We start from the raw sequence: 19136 nt of genomic DNA, 5'->3' as shown, positions 1-19136 counted from the left end.
AGTAAATCCATCTGGCTTAACTCAATACCATCGTACAGGTCGTTTCTACTAGTAAATCCATCTGGCTTAACTCAATACCATCGTACAGGTAGTTTCTACTAGTAAATCCAGTAAATCCATCTGATAGCTTAACTCAATACCATACAGATACAGGTTAATCCAGTTTCTCTACTGTAGTAAATCCATCTGGCTTAACTCAATACCATCGTACAGGTAGTTTCTACTGTAGTAAATCCATCTGGGTTAACTCAATACCATCGTACAGATAGTTTCTACTAGTAAATCCATCTGGCTTAACTCAATACCATCGTACATGTTGTTTCTACTAGTAAATCCATCTGGCTTAACTCAATACCATCGTACAGGTCGTTTCTACTAGTAAATCCATCTGGGTTAACTCAATACCATCGTACAGGTAGTTTCTCCTAGTAAATCCACCTGGGTTAATCAATAACATCTTACATATAGTTTCTAGTATATCGATCTGTGTTAACTCACAACCATCTTACATGTAGTCTGTCGTATCTCTGTCTCAATCTTCTGCAGAGCATCAAAATCTGCCACTTTGAACACAAAGGCAGGACTGCTGGCCAGAGCGGTGAGCTCTCCGTTGTCGATGCTGCTACCGATGCCCACCGATATGACCTTGATGCCGGCTTTATGGACCTTCTCCGCTTCACTGGCCGTCTCTGACTTCTCCTGAGATTCACCATCAGTGACGACAATGACTACTTGCTGCGCGCCGGGACGGCCGCCATTTTGTGGTAGGAAGCTGTTCTCGCCAACAAACTTGAGTCCCTTCCCTGTTGCAGTCAAGCCCGGGCGGTACTGTACATTCTGGACTGCCTGTTAACCAAACGTTATCGAGGCCATTTAATCTTGAATATTTTAATTGAGCAAACTTGTTTATGAGTGAGTGTGAGTGAGTGAGTGTAGTTTTACGCCGCTTTTAGCAATATTCCAGCAATATCACTGCGGGGGACACCAGAAGTGGGCTTCACACATTCTGCCAATGTCTAGAATCGAACCCGGGTCTTCAGCGTGACGAGCGAACGCTTTAACCACCAGGGTACAACACCGTCTCTTCGCGTAATTGGGGCGGTGGGGTAGTCTAGTGGTTAAAGCGTTGGCTCGTCACGCAGAAGACCCGGGTTCGAAACCCCACATGGGTACAATGAGTGAAGCCATTCCTGGTGTGCCCCGCCGTGATATTGCTGGAATATTGCTAAAAGCGGCGTAAAACCAAACTCAGTCAGCCAGTCAGTCTTCGCGTAATAAAGGTTATCACAAAGATATTCTCCGATTTGATGGTACTATGGAATACACATAAACATCAAAATATTCTTGATTATACTAAAGTATTTGTTTGATGTCATCCCGAAAGCTCTCTACTCTAATCACGCCTTATGAAGTGGATCTTGCCAAACATCATATCAAATATATTAATACTCTTTTTATAGAATGCTGCTTCTTCATAAATTAGGGGTGAAAGAATACGAATTTTTAACGAAATCCATCAAGCATCAATGACTCATCCAGATCATGTTTCAACATTCATCGCCTGTACTCACGTTGAGCAGTCCGGCTTTTGTGTTGTAGGCGTTCAGATAGAACTCATTCTTGACGGCCGTCGCAAATGTCACGACACTTATTTGCACGTTGTTGGGACCGATCTCTAGCTCGCGGGCGAAGTTGTTGACAAAGTCCAGTTGCTTGTTGAAGTTGGTTGACCCTTCACTGCTGGACGTGTCTAATAGAAACACCACATCCGCCGGCTGCGAGCTGCATGCTACGACACAGGTATAAAAACAGCTTTGAAAAGAGGCGTTAATGTGTCTCTCAGGTGTACAGAGATGAAGGAGATTAAGTTGTGATTGAGATGTACAGAGTTTACATCTCATTCTGTAATCCCATCTCACTGGCCTCTGAACGTACTATATATGTTGCTTGTGACCATATTCCTTAATTCACCTGATGAAGGGACAAGAGGTAGCCCGGAAACGTCGTGTTGTAAATAAAAAAGAAGTTGTAAAGCCATGCCATACGTTGTTATGTCACTTTGGATCACATCTTTACAAGAATATCATGGCATTGGTATTACTTTGGATCACACTTTCCTAGAAACACAAGGTGCTGGTACCACTTTGGATCAAACGTGTACACGCAACACTACGATAACATACTCACGTTTATCATTTCCTTACATATAGTGAACACATACCTGTTTGCGCTGAAAACAGAACGAGAAGGGGGCATTAGTGAAAGCTGGCCGTGGCAGTGTTTCGTGGCGTTACAACGTAAGCGTTTGGTCTAGTCTGGATCGAAGACAGGTTATTGACTGAATGTTAATCGAAGCCTTAATCGGTTAATGAAAACCTGGCTATGTCTTAATTTGAGTAACAAAGTCAGTTTACACACACCATATAAATGGATCTGGAATTTCGTAGCAATATTTCAGCCATTACACCAAGGACTGGATTCATATGTGACTCGCTTGTAGAATCGAATATGATATTATTCTTTACCAATAAGCTATCTCATCGCCTCTTGTTCCATGTTAAATTGTTTTCGGATAACCTTTTTTCTTCAGACTTTATGGGTGTATGTTCCAACACATCATGTTTGTTTTCTTACTTTTACACGTCTGAGTCTGGATCTCCTTCTCGATGGTCTGCAGGGCGTCAAAGTTGGCAACGGCAAAGGCGTTCTGGTCGCCGTCACCGGAGGCGATGTCTTTAATCTCCTGTTGGTCAATGCTGCTACCGATGCCGATGGCGATTACCTGAGTACCGGCGCCGTGGATGCTGTTGGCCGATGCTTTGGTCTGTGCTTTTTCTGTTGACTGGCCGTCGGTGAGGATGATGATGAGGTGGTTGGAGTTGTTCCGGGCACCGTTAGCTGCTGTGAACGCCGTTTCTCCTAATCTAAAATAATTGGACATGTATAATCTCAGAATATATCAATGTATGGCATAGTATACTTGAAGCATCTTTTCAATTGTACATACATCAGCACCTTATGAATATGATACTTGCAAAAGCGATAATGTTTTATTTCCAAATAGGGCCTACAGTGTTACGAATTTTTACGAATAAAAACCCAATTCAAACAATATTTCGTATAAGCGGTATAAAGTAACTGAACCTTGGATGTCTTGGGATAAACGTATGATTGTAATTCAGACGTTCGTTGGCAGACCATCCGTCTTAACAAAAGTAGTCCCCTTTTATAAAACCCATAATCCATACACCTGTCAAACGCAATTATGTTTAATTAGGGCAATTATTGAAAAAAGGATAAATTTGACCGACCTACTTGAGAGCCATCTCTGTATGAGTGGTTCCACCTACATATTTGACCTTGTCTATGGCATTCATGAGATCTGTGCTATTGTCGTAGTCGTCGAACCAGAACGCGGGAGTTGTCGTTGTGGAGAAAGTCGCCACGGCGATCTGGACAGCGTCAGGGCCGATGGTGAAGTCCTTCGTGAAGTTCTTTACAAAGTTGAGCTGCTTATCAAAGTTGGAAGACCCCTCAGAACCAGAAGCATCCAAGAGGAACAAGATGTCGGCGGGGTTCGATTTGCAGACTGAATTGGTTTAAAATTATTTGAGTGAGTGAGTTAAAATGTATTGCCACATGGACAATATTTCAGCAATATGGTGACTTATACGGGTCATACGTTAATAATATATAATGTTATAGCATTGAAAATGTCACCAAAGGTCAGTAATACAACTCTAGCCTATCACAGTTAGATGTTTAAAACTGGTATGTAACTTAAAAATATCTCTAGTTAGACAATACAATAGAAATACAGGCCATAATCGCCAGCAACTGAAGGTAGATTGCCATACATACGATTTGACGTTATTAAACGATACCTGTGTTGACATATATTAATATATGTATATGTATATGAATGCATTTTCAATACAGTAAAATGAACCATCTATAATTCATTATCTATTCATATTCATTATTTCACGTATAAAAGAATATTACCTCTTCAGTGGCTCAACTTTAACAACATTACTCCCTTCCGATATTCGATGGTGTTATTTTGTACTTACTTAAGCCCTCGGCTGAAACACAAAAACGTTTTTATTGAAGTCTTTATTCGGAAGATGTAGTGGCAGCTAGATGTTTCTCAGAATGGAGTTAAATATCACGATGTCTGTTTCGTTTTGTTTAAAAAAACAATTATTCAGTTGATGACTTTCCTTTATCAAATCATTCTGAGAGTACGTGCAAACTTGTGAAATACGCCAGCTATTTGGCGGCGCTCTGTAGAATAATCAACTAATGACAATCCACTGATCAACATCATGAGCATCGATCTACGCAACTGGGATACGATGTCGCAAGAGGCGACTAACGGGATCGGGTGGTCAGGCTCGCTGACGTGGTTAACACATGTCATCGTATCCCAATTGCGTAGAACGATGCTCAAAATATCGATCACTGGATTCTTTACAGAAAGCCGCCATATAGCTCGAATATTGCTAAGTGCGGCGTAAAACGAAATTCACTCACTCACTCACTCATTAGTAATAAGGAACTCACTCTTGCATGTCTGTTGTTCCACCTCCTTCTCAATGCTGGCCAGACCGCTGAAGTTGGCAACTCGGTACACATGCTTCTGGTCGCTGGCGATAGTGTCCAGTTCCGAAGCGGCGATGGAGTTGCCAATGCCGATGGCGATGACGCGGATGTTGGTGTTGTGGATTTTGTTAGCTGCATCTGCCGTGCTTTTACGATCCGTGGACTGACCATCGGTCAAAACAAAAATGATTTTGTTGGAGTTGTTCCGCGCTCCATGGGCGTCTGAGAAACTTTCTTGCAGCGCATGCATCAGAGCATCGCCGGTTTCCGTATTCCCAGACCTGCAGGAGTACATAAATGCTGCTGCCACAGAGAGTAACTGTATTTTTTTGTTTTGTTTTTTGCTTAACGCCGCTCTGAGCAATATTACAGCCATATCGCGGTCTATAAATAATCGAGTCTATGCCGGATAATCCAGTGATTGACATCATGAGCATCGATCTACGCAATTGGGTGCTATGACACGCATCAACCAGGTCAGCTGGTCTGACCCGACCGTTAGTCGCCTCTTACGACAAGCATGGGTTCCCGAAGATCAGTTCTAACCCGGATCTTCATGGGTGACAGTAACAGCCACACTTTACGGTTCAATCAAACGAGACAGTGCCTTGTGGTTGGGATTGTCATCGGCTCACTAATATGGTTGGATAAACATTACACACTGCCCTAAGCGATAAGGGTCCACAAACATTTGTCATACGTTGCAAGTCAAAACATTGATTACACAGCAGTCTCGTTCCATGTTGACTAGGTTCCGTACTATTGCGCAACTTAGTACAATAACCAGTCCAGATTTCTGAGACCAATTCATTTAAATGGATACATAAATATTATTCAGTATTATTTGACACATCTAAGCACTTGTATATTGCAACACTATGCTCCTTATAATCCTTGCAAACACCTCATGCTGCGTGCTCCGTCGTACAGCGCTGCGAACACTGACAAACAGAAACCTGGAAATCGTGGAAATCTCTTTGTGGTTCGACATACACGTAATATGATGACCAAATAAGGAATATGCAGGGACCAAGTATTTACTTCGATTTAACCGTAAGTTCGATAACGGTATTCGACTGTATTACTCGTGGTTACAACTCACGTATATGGGATGTTCTTGATGGCGTTGAGGACATCAGCTTTGGTCTTGTAGTCATCAAGCCAGAAGGCGTTCACTACAGTGGTGGCAAACGTTGCCACACTCACCTTAACAAACAGTAGCTCTACTTGATGGGTTGTACAATACAAGACACTACATGACATATAACGATAACCCCACAGTGATATTTACTTCTTCATAAGGCTGTCGGTATTATGTAGAGGGTAATGTCCGAGTAACTCTCCATTCCTTAAGAATAATCGAGCCGAGGCCCATGCTTTTTATGGAATGGAGAGTTGCGAGGCTACTTAAATTATATTCAAGGTATTGGTAATATTTCTGTTATCAAAATCATATGTCAAAATGACAAAATGATGTCTTAAATTTGAAACTGGTACACATCGCTCCATTCCTGAAAAGTAATGAAGCGAGCAGACAATGGAATGACGTCACAAATGTAATTTAATGTGTGTTCCAAGCTCCTGTCTCACCTGAATTTTCATTCCGACGTAAAAAAGAATATATAGTTTTCTTATCTCAATATTCTCCGCCTCTGTGGAAATATATGTCCCGATATGATACAAACATACTTTTACTCTTGCACTCTCGTAAAAGAAAGGTCAGTTTTATCTTTCTTTATTAACATAAGAAAAATTATCAACAATAATTGTTTCGCTAGCAAATCAACTTGAACTAATTACATTCTAAACACATACATAAACTCTAACTATGATATATTTCTTAAAAATTCGGAAGATAAACTACACAATGAGTGAAAAATATGTTTAAAATATTGTAATGTATTTCTCACATGAAAGATGCAGATGGCCTAAGAACTATTGCTTTATTATTATTGTTCATAAGGCATCTGACGAAGGACCTTAATTTGTTTGATATTCTAAGTAATATTTAATGGAAGTGTACTCGAGGGTTATCATACATCGATAATGTTTGATAGTTTTCTCATAAATTGAATTACGATTTACAAGCTCTAATTCTCCGAGTTGATGCTTATATAAGTGTGAGTGCACCAAAGACAGCTATGTATTTATGAATGTACAATATTTGACCAATAGTTTTTAAAGGCGTTCAGAAGTTAAACTGCTTGTGAGGCATTCCAGAAGTTGTGAGCAATAGGAATGACAAGTCTTTAACTTTTACATGCAACATGCATGTACAGATCTTATCTGTAAGAAAGGTCAGCAGAGACTGTATTCTCGAGGCATTTGTAGACAGATAAGACTTCCATGAAATTGTTTTAGAAAACATTTCACAGCATTTTTCCTTTTAATTTTATTGGCTGGTAAGGAACAAAATATTATATTATCAAAAATAGATAAATATTTTGTCTACACATTGGTTTTGTGTGAAATTACCAGCAGCAAATCCATATCTGACTGACTGACTGACTGACTGACTCATATCTGTGGCCAGTGGTCAAATACTGTGTAGGATATGAATACTGAGTCTGTATACAACCTGTACTTTGTCCGGTCCAATGTCAAACTTGTCCACGATATTAGAGACAAAGGTCAATTGGTCCTGGAAGTTTGTGGCGCCCTCGCTGCCTGAAGCGTCCAGCAGAAACACCAGATCGGCCGGCAGTGAATGGCAGTCTGTGGTATAGGGAAGTAGTGAAAGTGGTAGTCATTGTAGAACGAATTCAGACAATCCAGTGATCAACAGCATGAGCATAGATTTGCGCAATTGGGAACCGATGACATGTGTCAACCAAGTCAGCGAGCCTAACCACCCGATCCCGTTAGTCAGCTCTTACGACAAGCATAGGTTACTGAAGATTCTAACCCGATCTTCATAGGCCACATACACATGAAAGTGAGTACAAAGAGTCCGAAAGCGGGCACGACCTATACGTCGTCGGTGACACCAACCCGGTGAGAGGGTTGAGGTGCCGGTATTCCAGTCCACATCACCGGATCCTGGCGCAATATTCAATCTCACGGATTTTTCACGCCATAAACCTCTTGCATGCACTTGTGTGTGTAGCTGTTTTACTAAAGTCCCCATTTAAGGTTCACGTTCATGCCCCTCTCAAATACATTATTCTAACGACAACGATATCCCTTTTTTGCTGAGCGCCAGGCAAAGCAACAACAAATCCCATCTTTTAACATGTTTGGCACATGGTGGCAGAGGTTCGAACCTCAGCTCTCCGGGCAGACGCTCTATCCACCACACCACGCAGTTGACTACAGTTTCCAGAGCTCTTTTTGAGTGAGTGAGTGAGTTTAGTTTTACGCCGCACTCAGCAATATTCCAGCTATATGGCGGCGGTCTGTAAATAATCGAGTCTGGACCAGACAATAGAGTGATCAACAGCATGAGCATCGATCTACGCAATTGGCTCTGTTTGAAGAACGATGTACACATGAATAGATATGCTACAGACTGGGCTGAATTTTATTCCTCAGAATATTTTCACATTTATGCTCGCGACCCACCTTTAGTAACCGTTGACGGGGTCGCGGTCACTGCTGTAATTAGAAATGGTAGAGCGGTCTATTAAATTCGTGTCTTGGCAGGTTTATGTTAAAAGAAGGCCAACATTAATTTAATATATAACATCATACAAATAGAACATATGTCTACAGTTACATTATCGTTTTAAAACCATCCACATTTGCTTCATATATGAAGGTAATGTGTAATACAATGGTGGTTCACTTAACCGAAACAGAATAGTAAAGATAACGAAGCAGAATATATTTCTTAAACTTATATACATATATTTCATCTATTTATGTACCTATATTTCATCTACTTATTTCCATATATTGCATCTACTTATGTACATACATTTCATCTATTTATATACATGTATATTATGTATGTATGTACACATATATTTCATCTATTTACGTACCTATCTTTTATCTACTTATGTCCATATATTCCACCTACTTATATACATATATTTCATCTAGCTATACACATATATCTGATATATTTATGTACCTATATTTCATCCACTTATGTCCATATATTGCATCTACTTATGTACATACATTTTATCTATTTATATACATGTATATTATGTATGTATGTACACATATTTCCTCTACTGATATTTTCTTCTGCTGTTGAACATACATTTCCTGTACTTATGTACATATATTTCTCTACTTATGTACACATAGTGCATCTATTTATGTCCATATACCTATGTCCAAATATTGTATATACTTCCTCTACTTATGTCCATATATTTGATGTACTTATGTCGATGTATTCCCTTTACTTATGTCCATATATTTCATCTACTCATGTCCATATATTTCAGTTACGTATGTACATATATTTCAGTTACGTATGTCCATATATTTCATCTACTTATGTCCATATATTTCATCTACTTATGTCTATATATTTCAGTTACGTATGTACCTATATTTTATCTACGTATGTCCATATATTTCCTCTACTTTATGTCCATATATTTCATCTACTTATGTCCATATATTTCATCTACTTATGTCCATATATTTCAGTTACGTATGTACATATATATTTTATCTACGTATGTGTATATAAGTATCTAAACTATACATATACCTGATCCTGAGGTGGAGCCACTGGCTGCAACAAAAATGATGACATGTCAGTCACGATCAGTGTATATTTCAGCTAACTGTTTTAGGCAACTCTATGGATTCCATGAGAATATGGATTAAAGATGCACAATTCGTATTCCGTCACTGGCTTGTTAATATTATTTCAGAGTTGATACATGGGACATATCAATTCCAGGTAATGTTTAAAACAATTTCACTTTAAGTCAGGACTGATATTAAGGACACAGTGGGATTGATAAATATGGCAGGTAGCAAATTCATTGTCAAACGCATACAAAAATGCATCAGGGATGTTAGCATATATTTGATTAATATTTCAAAACTGATAAAACGATGGATGTTACCTTTGAGAACAGTTGTCAGAGATGCTCCAACATTGACGGTGAACACATCTGGATTGACGACATAGTGAAGCCATTGAACATAATTTCAATTCGTGCATAGGCATGGCTAAAATAGGTTTTCCAACTTCAAATTATATTAGACCCCAGGCGTATTTTTACTGTATGTTAACTGTGAAAATCAGCTTGGGTTTAAGACTTGCCCATGTTTAAATATCAGAAAAACGATTCCTGAAAATATCCAAACATGAAAGCATAGAAATACACGTAGTCTACTACATATCCAAGAACTTTCAAAATTTCTAAACGTTTTCCTCTGTTCGTAAACTATGTGCTTGGTTTGGCTAAAACGGATCATATCCAGTCTTGTTCTTTGTCAACAGACTAGCAATATCAGCTGGAGGGCGCCTTAAATGGGACACATTTTATGTTTATTAACAAAATTCTTAACAAAAATTGATATTCTAGCCCACGTACTTTGAGTACCCCTTTGATAAGTGTAAATTTGACAAAGACGTCATGTCAAGCTATGACGAACCAATGTCTTTCAAAAAGTGGTCAACTGTAACTAATGATATATTTGGGATTACATTTTCCTGGTGAAGAACAAATTCTCAAAACTGTGTAATACGGGAAACTTAAGAAGATCGAAAGGGTTTACCTGGCGTCACATCAGTAGTCTGAGCACTGGTTACCCCCAGCAACAAAGCAATCACCATAGAAACGAGGAGCTCCATCTCGGACAACAAACTAACCACGTCTGAAGAAAGTTTTGCATTTGGTGATTCTCATAAGTATACAGTTTAATCTGCACAGATCTAGTCCAAAAGCCCGCCCATTTTAGATTAATAGTATCTTATCTCTGAAACCACGCTTAAGTTTTAATGTGTCTCATCTCACGTACCCGTTGTTCTTTTCGAACTGAATGACTTCCAGGACAACGTTCCACAGATTCCCGAATATGGATGTCTGAATATGAAATGTCAACCACAGACAAAAGTCAGTTCATTTGATCTGACACATTTTGGGTAAATGGCAGAAAGCCCCATGAAGGTCCTGTTTAAAAGTGGTCTTCAGCAAGCCATGGTTGTCGTAAGAGGTGATAAACAGCGCCCCGTTTCACAAAGCTATCGTAACGCTACGACTGTCGTACCTCCTATAATGTAACATAGACTTACGACAGTTGTAGCGCTACGATAGCTTTGTGAAACGGGGCCCTGGATCGGGTGGTCAGGCTCGCAAGTTTGGTTGACACATGTCATCGTATTCGTGTTGCGCACATCGAGGCTCATGTTGTCAACCACTGGATTGTCTCGTCCAGACTAAGTTATTTACAGACCATCGTCATATTGCTGGAGTTAGGTGTTAAGCAACAAACAAACAAATAAATGGATATATGCATGGTTCACTGAAAATAATGAATAATGAAAATATAATGATAATAATGAAAATGATATACAATGGGCAGCATCCGCTACTGACGGACATTGTGTCAGTATCGGACTCCCTGTCTGGACCCTGGTTGGAACCTATGCCTGTCCCATGGGCGATTCAATAGATAGGGTGGTCAGGCCTTGGGTCTTAGGCAAGGCAGACGTCCAAATGTCATCTTGGTTGATACTATTCCATTCTTCCTGCAGAACAGAACCAAGTTCCTTGGGAGTGGTCGGTGATTGTTGACAGTGACTATGCGTCATATAAAGATATCCCAGACATGTTTGATGGGTGACAAGTCTGGACTGGGTGCTGGCCATGGTAAAGCGGTATGTTCTCCTGTTGGAGGTACTCAGTAACAATACAAGACCGGTGTGCTCTTGCTTTGTCATCCTGAAACACAAAACTACGGCAATGTCGGCGCGGAAATGGCACCACGTGTACCTCCAGGATGTTGTCGCAGTTTTACTGCCCAGTAACACGTACACGAATAACATGGAAAAGTCTTCTGCAAGTCACAGTCCCTGGCGACTTTGCACGAAATTCACAATACCTTGTATTGTACTTTGTATCATTTGCTTGATAACGGTGTAAGTAGCTACACCGAAACGTCGCTCATATTATATTAAAGAAGTTGTATATCCATAGAACTCTCCTCGTTGTTCACGTGGCATCATAGTCTGAACTTTTACACAAATGAACAAGACGTTTATTTCTGCAAAATGTCATCAAATGTTGTATCAACAGTGAGTGTGACCACCATTGGCTTCAATACAAGCCAAAACACGTCGACGCATTGATGACGTAAGACGACGAATCACGTTCGCGTGATCCGTTGCCATTCCTATTAATGGAGACATTGTTCCAGTTGATGAGCGGTGACAGGTGGCGCTGGTTTGTCGATCCAGGTAGTCCCAAAAGTGTTCTATCGGATTCATGTCGGCCAAGGCAAAACAACGATGTTAGCGTTATGCAGAAAGTCGTTAATCAGTCTTGCTGTGTGAGGCCTTGCGTTATGGTGGATGTTGCAGGATAAATGGCAACACAACTGGTCGCAAAACTTCATCTCTGTATCATCGGTGCAGTTAGCTTCTTGTTGGGCCATTCCGACAGCTATCTCTCTCTTTCGATTTGCCTCGAACATGGCATATTTTTGGTGTTGTTTTTGCTACTGTGCTGTTTTATACCGTCCGTGTGCACGTGCATTTCGTGTTACATCAGAAAAAGTCGTTTTCTTGCTTCGCCTTTTGTTCCTCGGAAAGGATTGGTCTGGACGTGAGGTGATGAGGTGAAATTGGGTTTTACGTCGTGCTTGAGAATATTTCGCTCATATGACGACGTGCATGCGTGTGTATGTGTATGTGCGGCTGCTTGTACTAGCCCAGACTGAAGCTGGTTTTATAGTGGTAGCCCACTGAGATACCATGCCGCAGTGAAGCATGAATACCCCACTCAGACACATTAAACTGACTCCGAGCCGACCAGTCCTTATTGTACCCATTAATGCCGAGCGCCAGACAGGGACCAACAAGTACCAAATTTTAACGTCTTTTGGTATGACGCGGTCGGGGATCGAACCCGCGACCTTCCGCTCTCCGGGCGGATGCTCTAACCACTACACCACGGAGGCGGTGGTCTGTACGTGTGTGACATGGCTCAATATGGTTTTATCACTTGATTTTTATTTTTGTGAATTTTTATATTATATTTTGCGGTGTATAGTTTCTTTTGAGCAGTCGTTTAAATATAATTCATGTTGCTAAGGTGACTCATAGCAAGTAAACGTACGACCAACGTTTTCCACAACATAACATAAATGTCCCTGACGTTCAAACGAAATACGTGAAACTTCAAAATATTGGCATAAGGACTGAAAGTTGCGAAACTTTTACCAACTTGGTTTCAGATCCAAATAATATTAAAAGATATCCTACAGATAAAGACGGGAAAAAACTTATCACATATGACAAGCTTACCTGTGACCTGTCTGGATGACATGTGACAGAACAGGTGCTGAAGACGGCCAGTGACATATGTACAGTTGCACCTGATTAGCAAACCGAAACATGAGTCTCATTAACCAATTCAGACAATGACCTACTTTTCAGCCGATCCTAATTTTCTCGTGTGGTAGTGAAAAGAGACACTACAAACAACTGTGGTTACAATGAATTCAAATTCCTTGTTACATAAGAAAATGATATTTATAAATTAATTTTAATTTTAAAGTTTAGATAAATCGTATTTCTATATTCTATGTCGAGGTTTAGGCAGCATGTCTTTAACTAAGACGTCACAGACTGCCCCTTTTGAAGAGGTCATACAATGATTCACAATTCATCTGGCTCACTGGTTACACCTGTTATGTGTTCTTAAAATGTATTTGCGTAACGTACAATGTGATTGATATAATATCAAGTCCGTACCAGACCGCCAAACCTTTCTAGCGGCAGAGCCTCGTTTTGAGTTTTCCATGATTTCCGTTTGTCAGAGCACGCTTTCCGACAGAGCACGCTGCACAATATGTTTGCAAGTAGAAGGATCGTAGTGTTGCAATATACAAGTGATTAGATGTATCAAATAATACTGATGAATATTTACGTATCCAGTTGAATGAGTTGGTCTCATAATTCTGTACTGGTTATTGTACTAAGTTGCGCAATAATACGGAACCCAGTCAGCAGGAAACGAGACTGTTTTGACTTGGCACGAATGTACAAGTCAGCGTTACGTCGATAAATGAATACATAAGTCATATATTTCATGTCTGTGATCAACAGATGTGGTTTACCACGCTGATATATGATTCAGTCTAGGTGTACCGTGACTTCAGACATGGATATAATGTATCAGCATTATTCAAGGAGCTACTCACCAACGTTGTCTTTGTTAGATAAGAGAGTGAGTGAGGTGGGGTTTACGCTGCCTTTAGCAGTATTCCAGCAATATCACGGCGGGGGACACCAGAAATGGGCTAGCCGTGTACCCATGTGGGGAATCGAACCGGATCTTCGGCGTGACGAGCGAACGCTTTAACCATTAGGCTACCCCATCGCCCCGTCAGCGTACAAAGGTTGAGTGATGGTAGGAATTACGTAAAAGTGGTGTTTCTGGTGTGCCCCACAGACACAACTCTACACAGCGAATCGTGGTGCCTTGGACGAATGGTTAACAAATGGTAATAAGTTTAAACAAAAGTCTGTAGTCTTGTAGAATAATTATGTGCAAGTAGTTACACATTTTGCTGATTATGAAATTTGGAAAAAGCGGGATCAGGTGGTCAGACTAGCTTACACGACAGCGTATGATACTATCCAATAGTGTAGATCGATGCAGATGATGTCAGTCACAGGATTGTCTGTCCGACCCCATTATTAATAAACCGCTGCCATACAGCTGGAATATGGCGTTAAACAACAAACAAATCATGAACATTTACTGTCAGACAATAGTCTGGATAACTATCGTAAATTGAGACCACTTCTCTCTCCTTCATTTTTCTACATCTTTAAGTGGTGCTAGGGATGTATGTGTGTCCAGTTTCATAAATGGGATGCTGGGAAGCATAAATTCTTGCTTCATCTGTAGCCTAACCTTGGTGTGTTGTGGCCCTCTCTCTGCATCGTTTATCGAGGATGTTGGATGGACTGCTGAAGACTTAAAGAAGCGCCACATAAATAACCATCATCGTTTGCAGGAATTGGTTCCGTGTGCGAAATACGCATTATGTCAGAAAGCGGACATTAAATCTCCAGATCACCATCAACGCCGGAAGCAGCGTGCCATCGTATCAGGATGACATCTGTATAACTTATAACTGTTTTAAGAGCCTGTTTCTTTTTTAATTCCGCACTCAATAATTTTCCAGCCATTTTCTGTAAATAATCTGAACCAGATAATTGACATCATACGCATCACGAAATCGGGATACACTGACATGCTTCATCCAAGCCAGCGTCCACCTCATTTGAAATAATTAGCGAAGGTATGGAAGTATATCAAATATAAATCCGTGGACAAGGCCGCTGAAAGACCATGTGACGTCTCTCGGACAATATTGCATTTAAAGTCAAAATAATGCTGTTCAAACATTATCCAAACAACACGAACTAGTTGAAACTTGAAACGACTGTTTTAAATGAAAGCCCACCTGGGAAACACTTAAGCATGACTCCTCTGTGGGTAAAAAAATGTCGTTGCGCACAAATTATCGGGAGGAACATGTTCGACCGTCGCTTATATCATTTCAAATGAATAGTGATCGCGCTTCGGGACTGAAAACATCGCTCATTGTTGCGATAAATTAAAATGACGTTTCAATATACAGACCCGTGCCAGTTATATTCGGACACTTGACGTAATTCCATAGACTTACATGTTAATTTAGTGTGGCATAAATAATTTTCATGTATTTAATTTTCGTAAGATCCAAGTCAAATTTTGCACATTTGTGAGGAAACATCTTATCTACAGTCACATAATTTCTGTTTAATTTTCCGTTGCTTATTTATCGAATGGCAACAATTTAATCAACATATGTACAGTGCCGTGAACTCCTTTAACATGGCGGCCTATGGGATTGTGCATTGTGGAACCATATGTAAGTTGATAAATGTGATGTCATTAGTTAAATAGTGGTCGGAAAACTGAACTGAAATTATGTGCGCAGATCAGAGATGATTTCACATTTGCCTGCCATTTTTTACAAAGATTCATCCTAAACTCACTTCATGAAAATTATCTATATTACACTGAAATAACATGTAAGTCTATGGAAATTACAAGATGCGTGTAAACTTGAATACTTTCCCCATCAGCGGAAACATTTGTTTGTTTTCATGTCAGCTGTAATCTCAATCTTGATCCTTAATCTACATTCCAATCTCCAATTTACGAACCGGAATATGCTATAAAAGTATTGTAAAGGGCCATTTGAATGAATAGAATCTCGACATTTGCTTGTGTATCAGGTTCATCGGGCTAGCTACATTTAAACATGCAATGTTTACCTTCGGGATACAAGCACCTTGCAGCACTAAGACTGATTGAAGCGAACGGAGGTAGTATCGTACATAGCACCTCAGCATCCAGGAAATAACAGCTACTGTTCAAATTGAAAATTCAGAACGATATAGTTTAACATTTAATTGCTTCTTATGAGTCATTATGCCAGAAAAGCAAACACACTATTTTAATGATCACGGTCCGGAATGTTATAGATGCGTCTTGTGGATGAAGAGCATACTGCTTTTGGTGTTTTTATTCAGAGTCTGAAGCAGACCAGAAATACGATACAGAAACCAAAGATACGACGGCGTCTATGCAATTATTGCCTTAGTTTTAAGAATATATTTAGTTACGGATATCGCGACAATGCCATTCGTTAACTGTGCGCACATCGGATGAGCGTCTTCAAAATGTTTGGAAGAGGTAGTGATATCAGGTGGTGCCAATTCTGACAAATACAGGGGATGTCCAGTGAGAGACAGTCATGCATATGGTGAAAACAGATTCATTTGCCAAAATTCATGATGTCAGAATAATATTGGTCATTAATGGTCTGGCATTCGGGAGGTAGCCCAAAAGATATATATGTCATAGCATATTCAGGTACCGTTAAGTCAGAAATTGACAACCAGTTGGTCCCATACATTTCAGAATACATGTACTATCACGTCGACGACGGAATAACTTGAACATTTTACGAGCGCTTCTGTATATTGTCAGATTGTTATAAGATATATACCTACATTTAATAGTTCTATATAACAGAACATCAGCATTTTCCCATTTCATTTTACACGCTTTTCCCTCCCCACAAAGGGACAACGATAGTAACCAGTATCCATCTGTTATGTATTTGGCTATCCAGGCTATCCTGTGCGATATTTCATTCACAGTTGGTTAGTTTGTTGTTTTATGCCGCACTCAGCAATATTCCAGCTATATGGCGGCGATCTGTAAATAATCGAGTCTGGACCAGACAATTCAGTGATCAACAGCATGAGCATCTTTCTACGCAATTGGGTTACGACCAAGTGTCAACTACAGTCCGTTTGGCTCAAAAGCGGACCGATGAATTGCAATCTAAGTCGAAAACTAATACACATAAAATACTCAATGAAACGCTGATCATAATCAAAACATTTTACCCACTCTGTGAGGTTTTAGCAGAATTTTTGTCCTAAAAATTAAAAAGTTGTTTAACAAACTATAATTAAAATATTGACACAGTTCACTTTTTGTTACGAGGGAGGAGTGCAGAGAAAGGGACAGCCAGGTGTTCGAGAAGCACGTTCATAGACAAAGTTATTTATTCATTAACCTGTGCTGTGCCGTCTCCATCCTTTCTCGAACACCTGGCTGTCCCTTTCTCTGCACCCCTCCCTCGTAACAAATAGTGAACTGTGTCAATATTTTAATGATAGATTGTTAAACAACTTTTTTATTTTTAGGACAAAAATTCTGCAAAAACCTCACAGAGTGGGTATGATGTTTTGATTATGATCAGCGTTTCATTGAGTATTTTATGTTTATTAGTTTTCGAGTTAGATTGCAATTCATCGGTCCGCTTTTGAGCCAAACGGACTATAAGTCAGCGAGTCTCACCACCCGATACTGTTTGTCACCTCTTACTCCAAGCATGGGTTACTGAAGACCAATTCTAACCCGGATCTTCACGGATTTTCATTTACAGACATTACATAGAATACATATAATATATTATAATATGTCTGAAATAAATAGGCATGCTCAACTCATTCCAAATAATTAAATTCTAAATGTCATACCATTTTCTTTTCATGACACCGGTTTATGTGGTACCACGTGGGTATTGATCAGATCACGTTCCAGTGTCGATTACGTCAGAACGGTAAGAGTCTTGACCTTAGATAATGTCTGTAACCCAACACTATGTGTTGTGAGTTAGGTTTATATACACTGAACCTGAGACCTTTACATACAGGCCTTGTGCCAAAAAGGTGACCTCAGCAGTATCTCAGAAAGTACTAAAATAGTATATGTCATCTGGCCGCCCCTTATCTCTTTGTAATCTAATCAGTTTTTAAACACTGTAAAGGTTTAGCATGTCCACAAGGCGAAAACCTATATTTGAAACCTATATATTCAATTTTTCGTTAAAATATGAAATATGCGTAATTATATCAATACTGTCAGAGGCTGTTGGGTAGCCTAGTAGTTAAAGCGTTCGCTCGTCACGCCGAAGACCCGGGTTCGATTTCCCGCATGGGTACAATGTGTGAAGTCCATTTCTGGCGTCCCCCGTCGTGATATTGCTGGAATATTGCTAAAACAGCGTAAAACCCACTCACTCCCTGTATTGATACAGTTAATGTTTGTTTTGTATCAAGCTGTGTGTTCTTTGTTATATGTGTTTGGAATAAAGTATAAACAAGAATCCCCAAACACAGTATAGGCTTGTCAAGCACTGTACGGAACATTCTAGAGGGTATTTGTACCTTGCATGGAGGCAAGCACATGCCTCTATGATTTAACTTCACATCCAGACATCGGTTGTGCCAACATCATATTTAGACCCTGGATGCCTTTTTTGGAATGTTGACAACTGATGGTGAATATTATTTTCAATTATTTCTTTGCTGTTGCTACTGTTGTTGTTCTATACTGTAATTGCTACCCTAGTCTATTGTGTATTGCCATTGTAAACCCTTGACTTGAACTGGGAAGGCCCCTTTAGTACACTGGGAGCAACATTTCATATACTTATCTTGACGAAATGATACAGTTGTAAAACATTGACTTGCCTTGGCATGTGTTTACGACGGATATCACCAGTGGGTCAAGACATGATTGTCTTTTCATGAACATATGATATCATAACTATTTAGTAATAATTGTATGCACGTGTTCATGATAAAGTTGGAATAGTACCATCGAAATTGATTTTAGCATACATTTTTTGTAACTATGGTAAACGTTTTGTCACTTTTATTTATTTAATTATCTCCATGTATTTCCAGAATGTAAAACACTAATGTGTATTTGATGAATATCGAGAAATTTAACGGTGTTATTACTGTA

General features: G+C 39.7%; 1 protein-coding gene across 1 annotated transcript in view; it reads right to left on the bottom strand.

Moving 5' to 3' along the window:
- LOC124280022 (collagen alpha-4(VI) chain-like) overlaps window positions 1-10434 on the bottom strand; it is a 26998-nt gene extending 16564 nt beyond the window's left edge. The window contains exons 1-13 of the mRNA XM_046715900.1: window positions 10300-10434; window positions 9642-9689; window positions 9278-9301; window positions 8167-8199; window positions 7184-7320; window positions 5708-5811; window positions 4567-4886; window positions 4074-4085; window positions 3316-3589; window positions 2635-2924; window positions 2222-2230; window positions 1572-1789; window positions 510-846 (exon numbers count right to left, since the gene is read on the bottom strand). Coding sequence (XP_046571856.1) covers window positions 510-846; window positions 1572-1789; window positions 2222-2230; window positions 2635-2924; window positions 3316-3589; window positions 4074-4085; window positions 4567-4886; window positions 5708-5811; window positions 7184-7320; window positions 8167-8199; window positions 9278-9301; window positions 9642-9689; window positions 10300-10375 — 1882 coding nt within the window. The 5' untranslated portion in view covers window positions 10376-10434. The remainder of the gene's footprint in view (window positions 1-509; window positions 847-1571; window positions 1790-2221; window positions 2231-2634; window positions 2925-3315; window positions 3590-4073; window positions 4086-4566; window positions 4887-5707; window positions 5812-7183; window positions 7321-8166; window positions 8200-9277; window positions 9302-9641; window positions 9690-10299) is intronic.
- Window positions 10435-19136: the final 8702 nt, after the last annotated feature.

Source organism: Haliotis rubra, unplaced genomic scaffold, assembly GCF_003918875.1.
Source record: "Haliotis rubra isolate DU_JTF1 unplaced genomic scaffold, ASM391887v1 Scf26, whole genome shotgun sequence".
Lineage (NCBI taxonomy): Eukaryota > Metazoa > Mollusca > Gastropoda > Lepetellida > Haliotidae > Haliotis > Haliotis rubra.
Note: the sequence above shows the minus strand (reverse complement) of the source record. Positions and strands in the feature narration are given on the sequence as shown.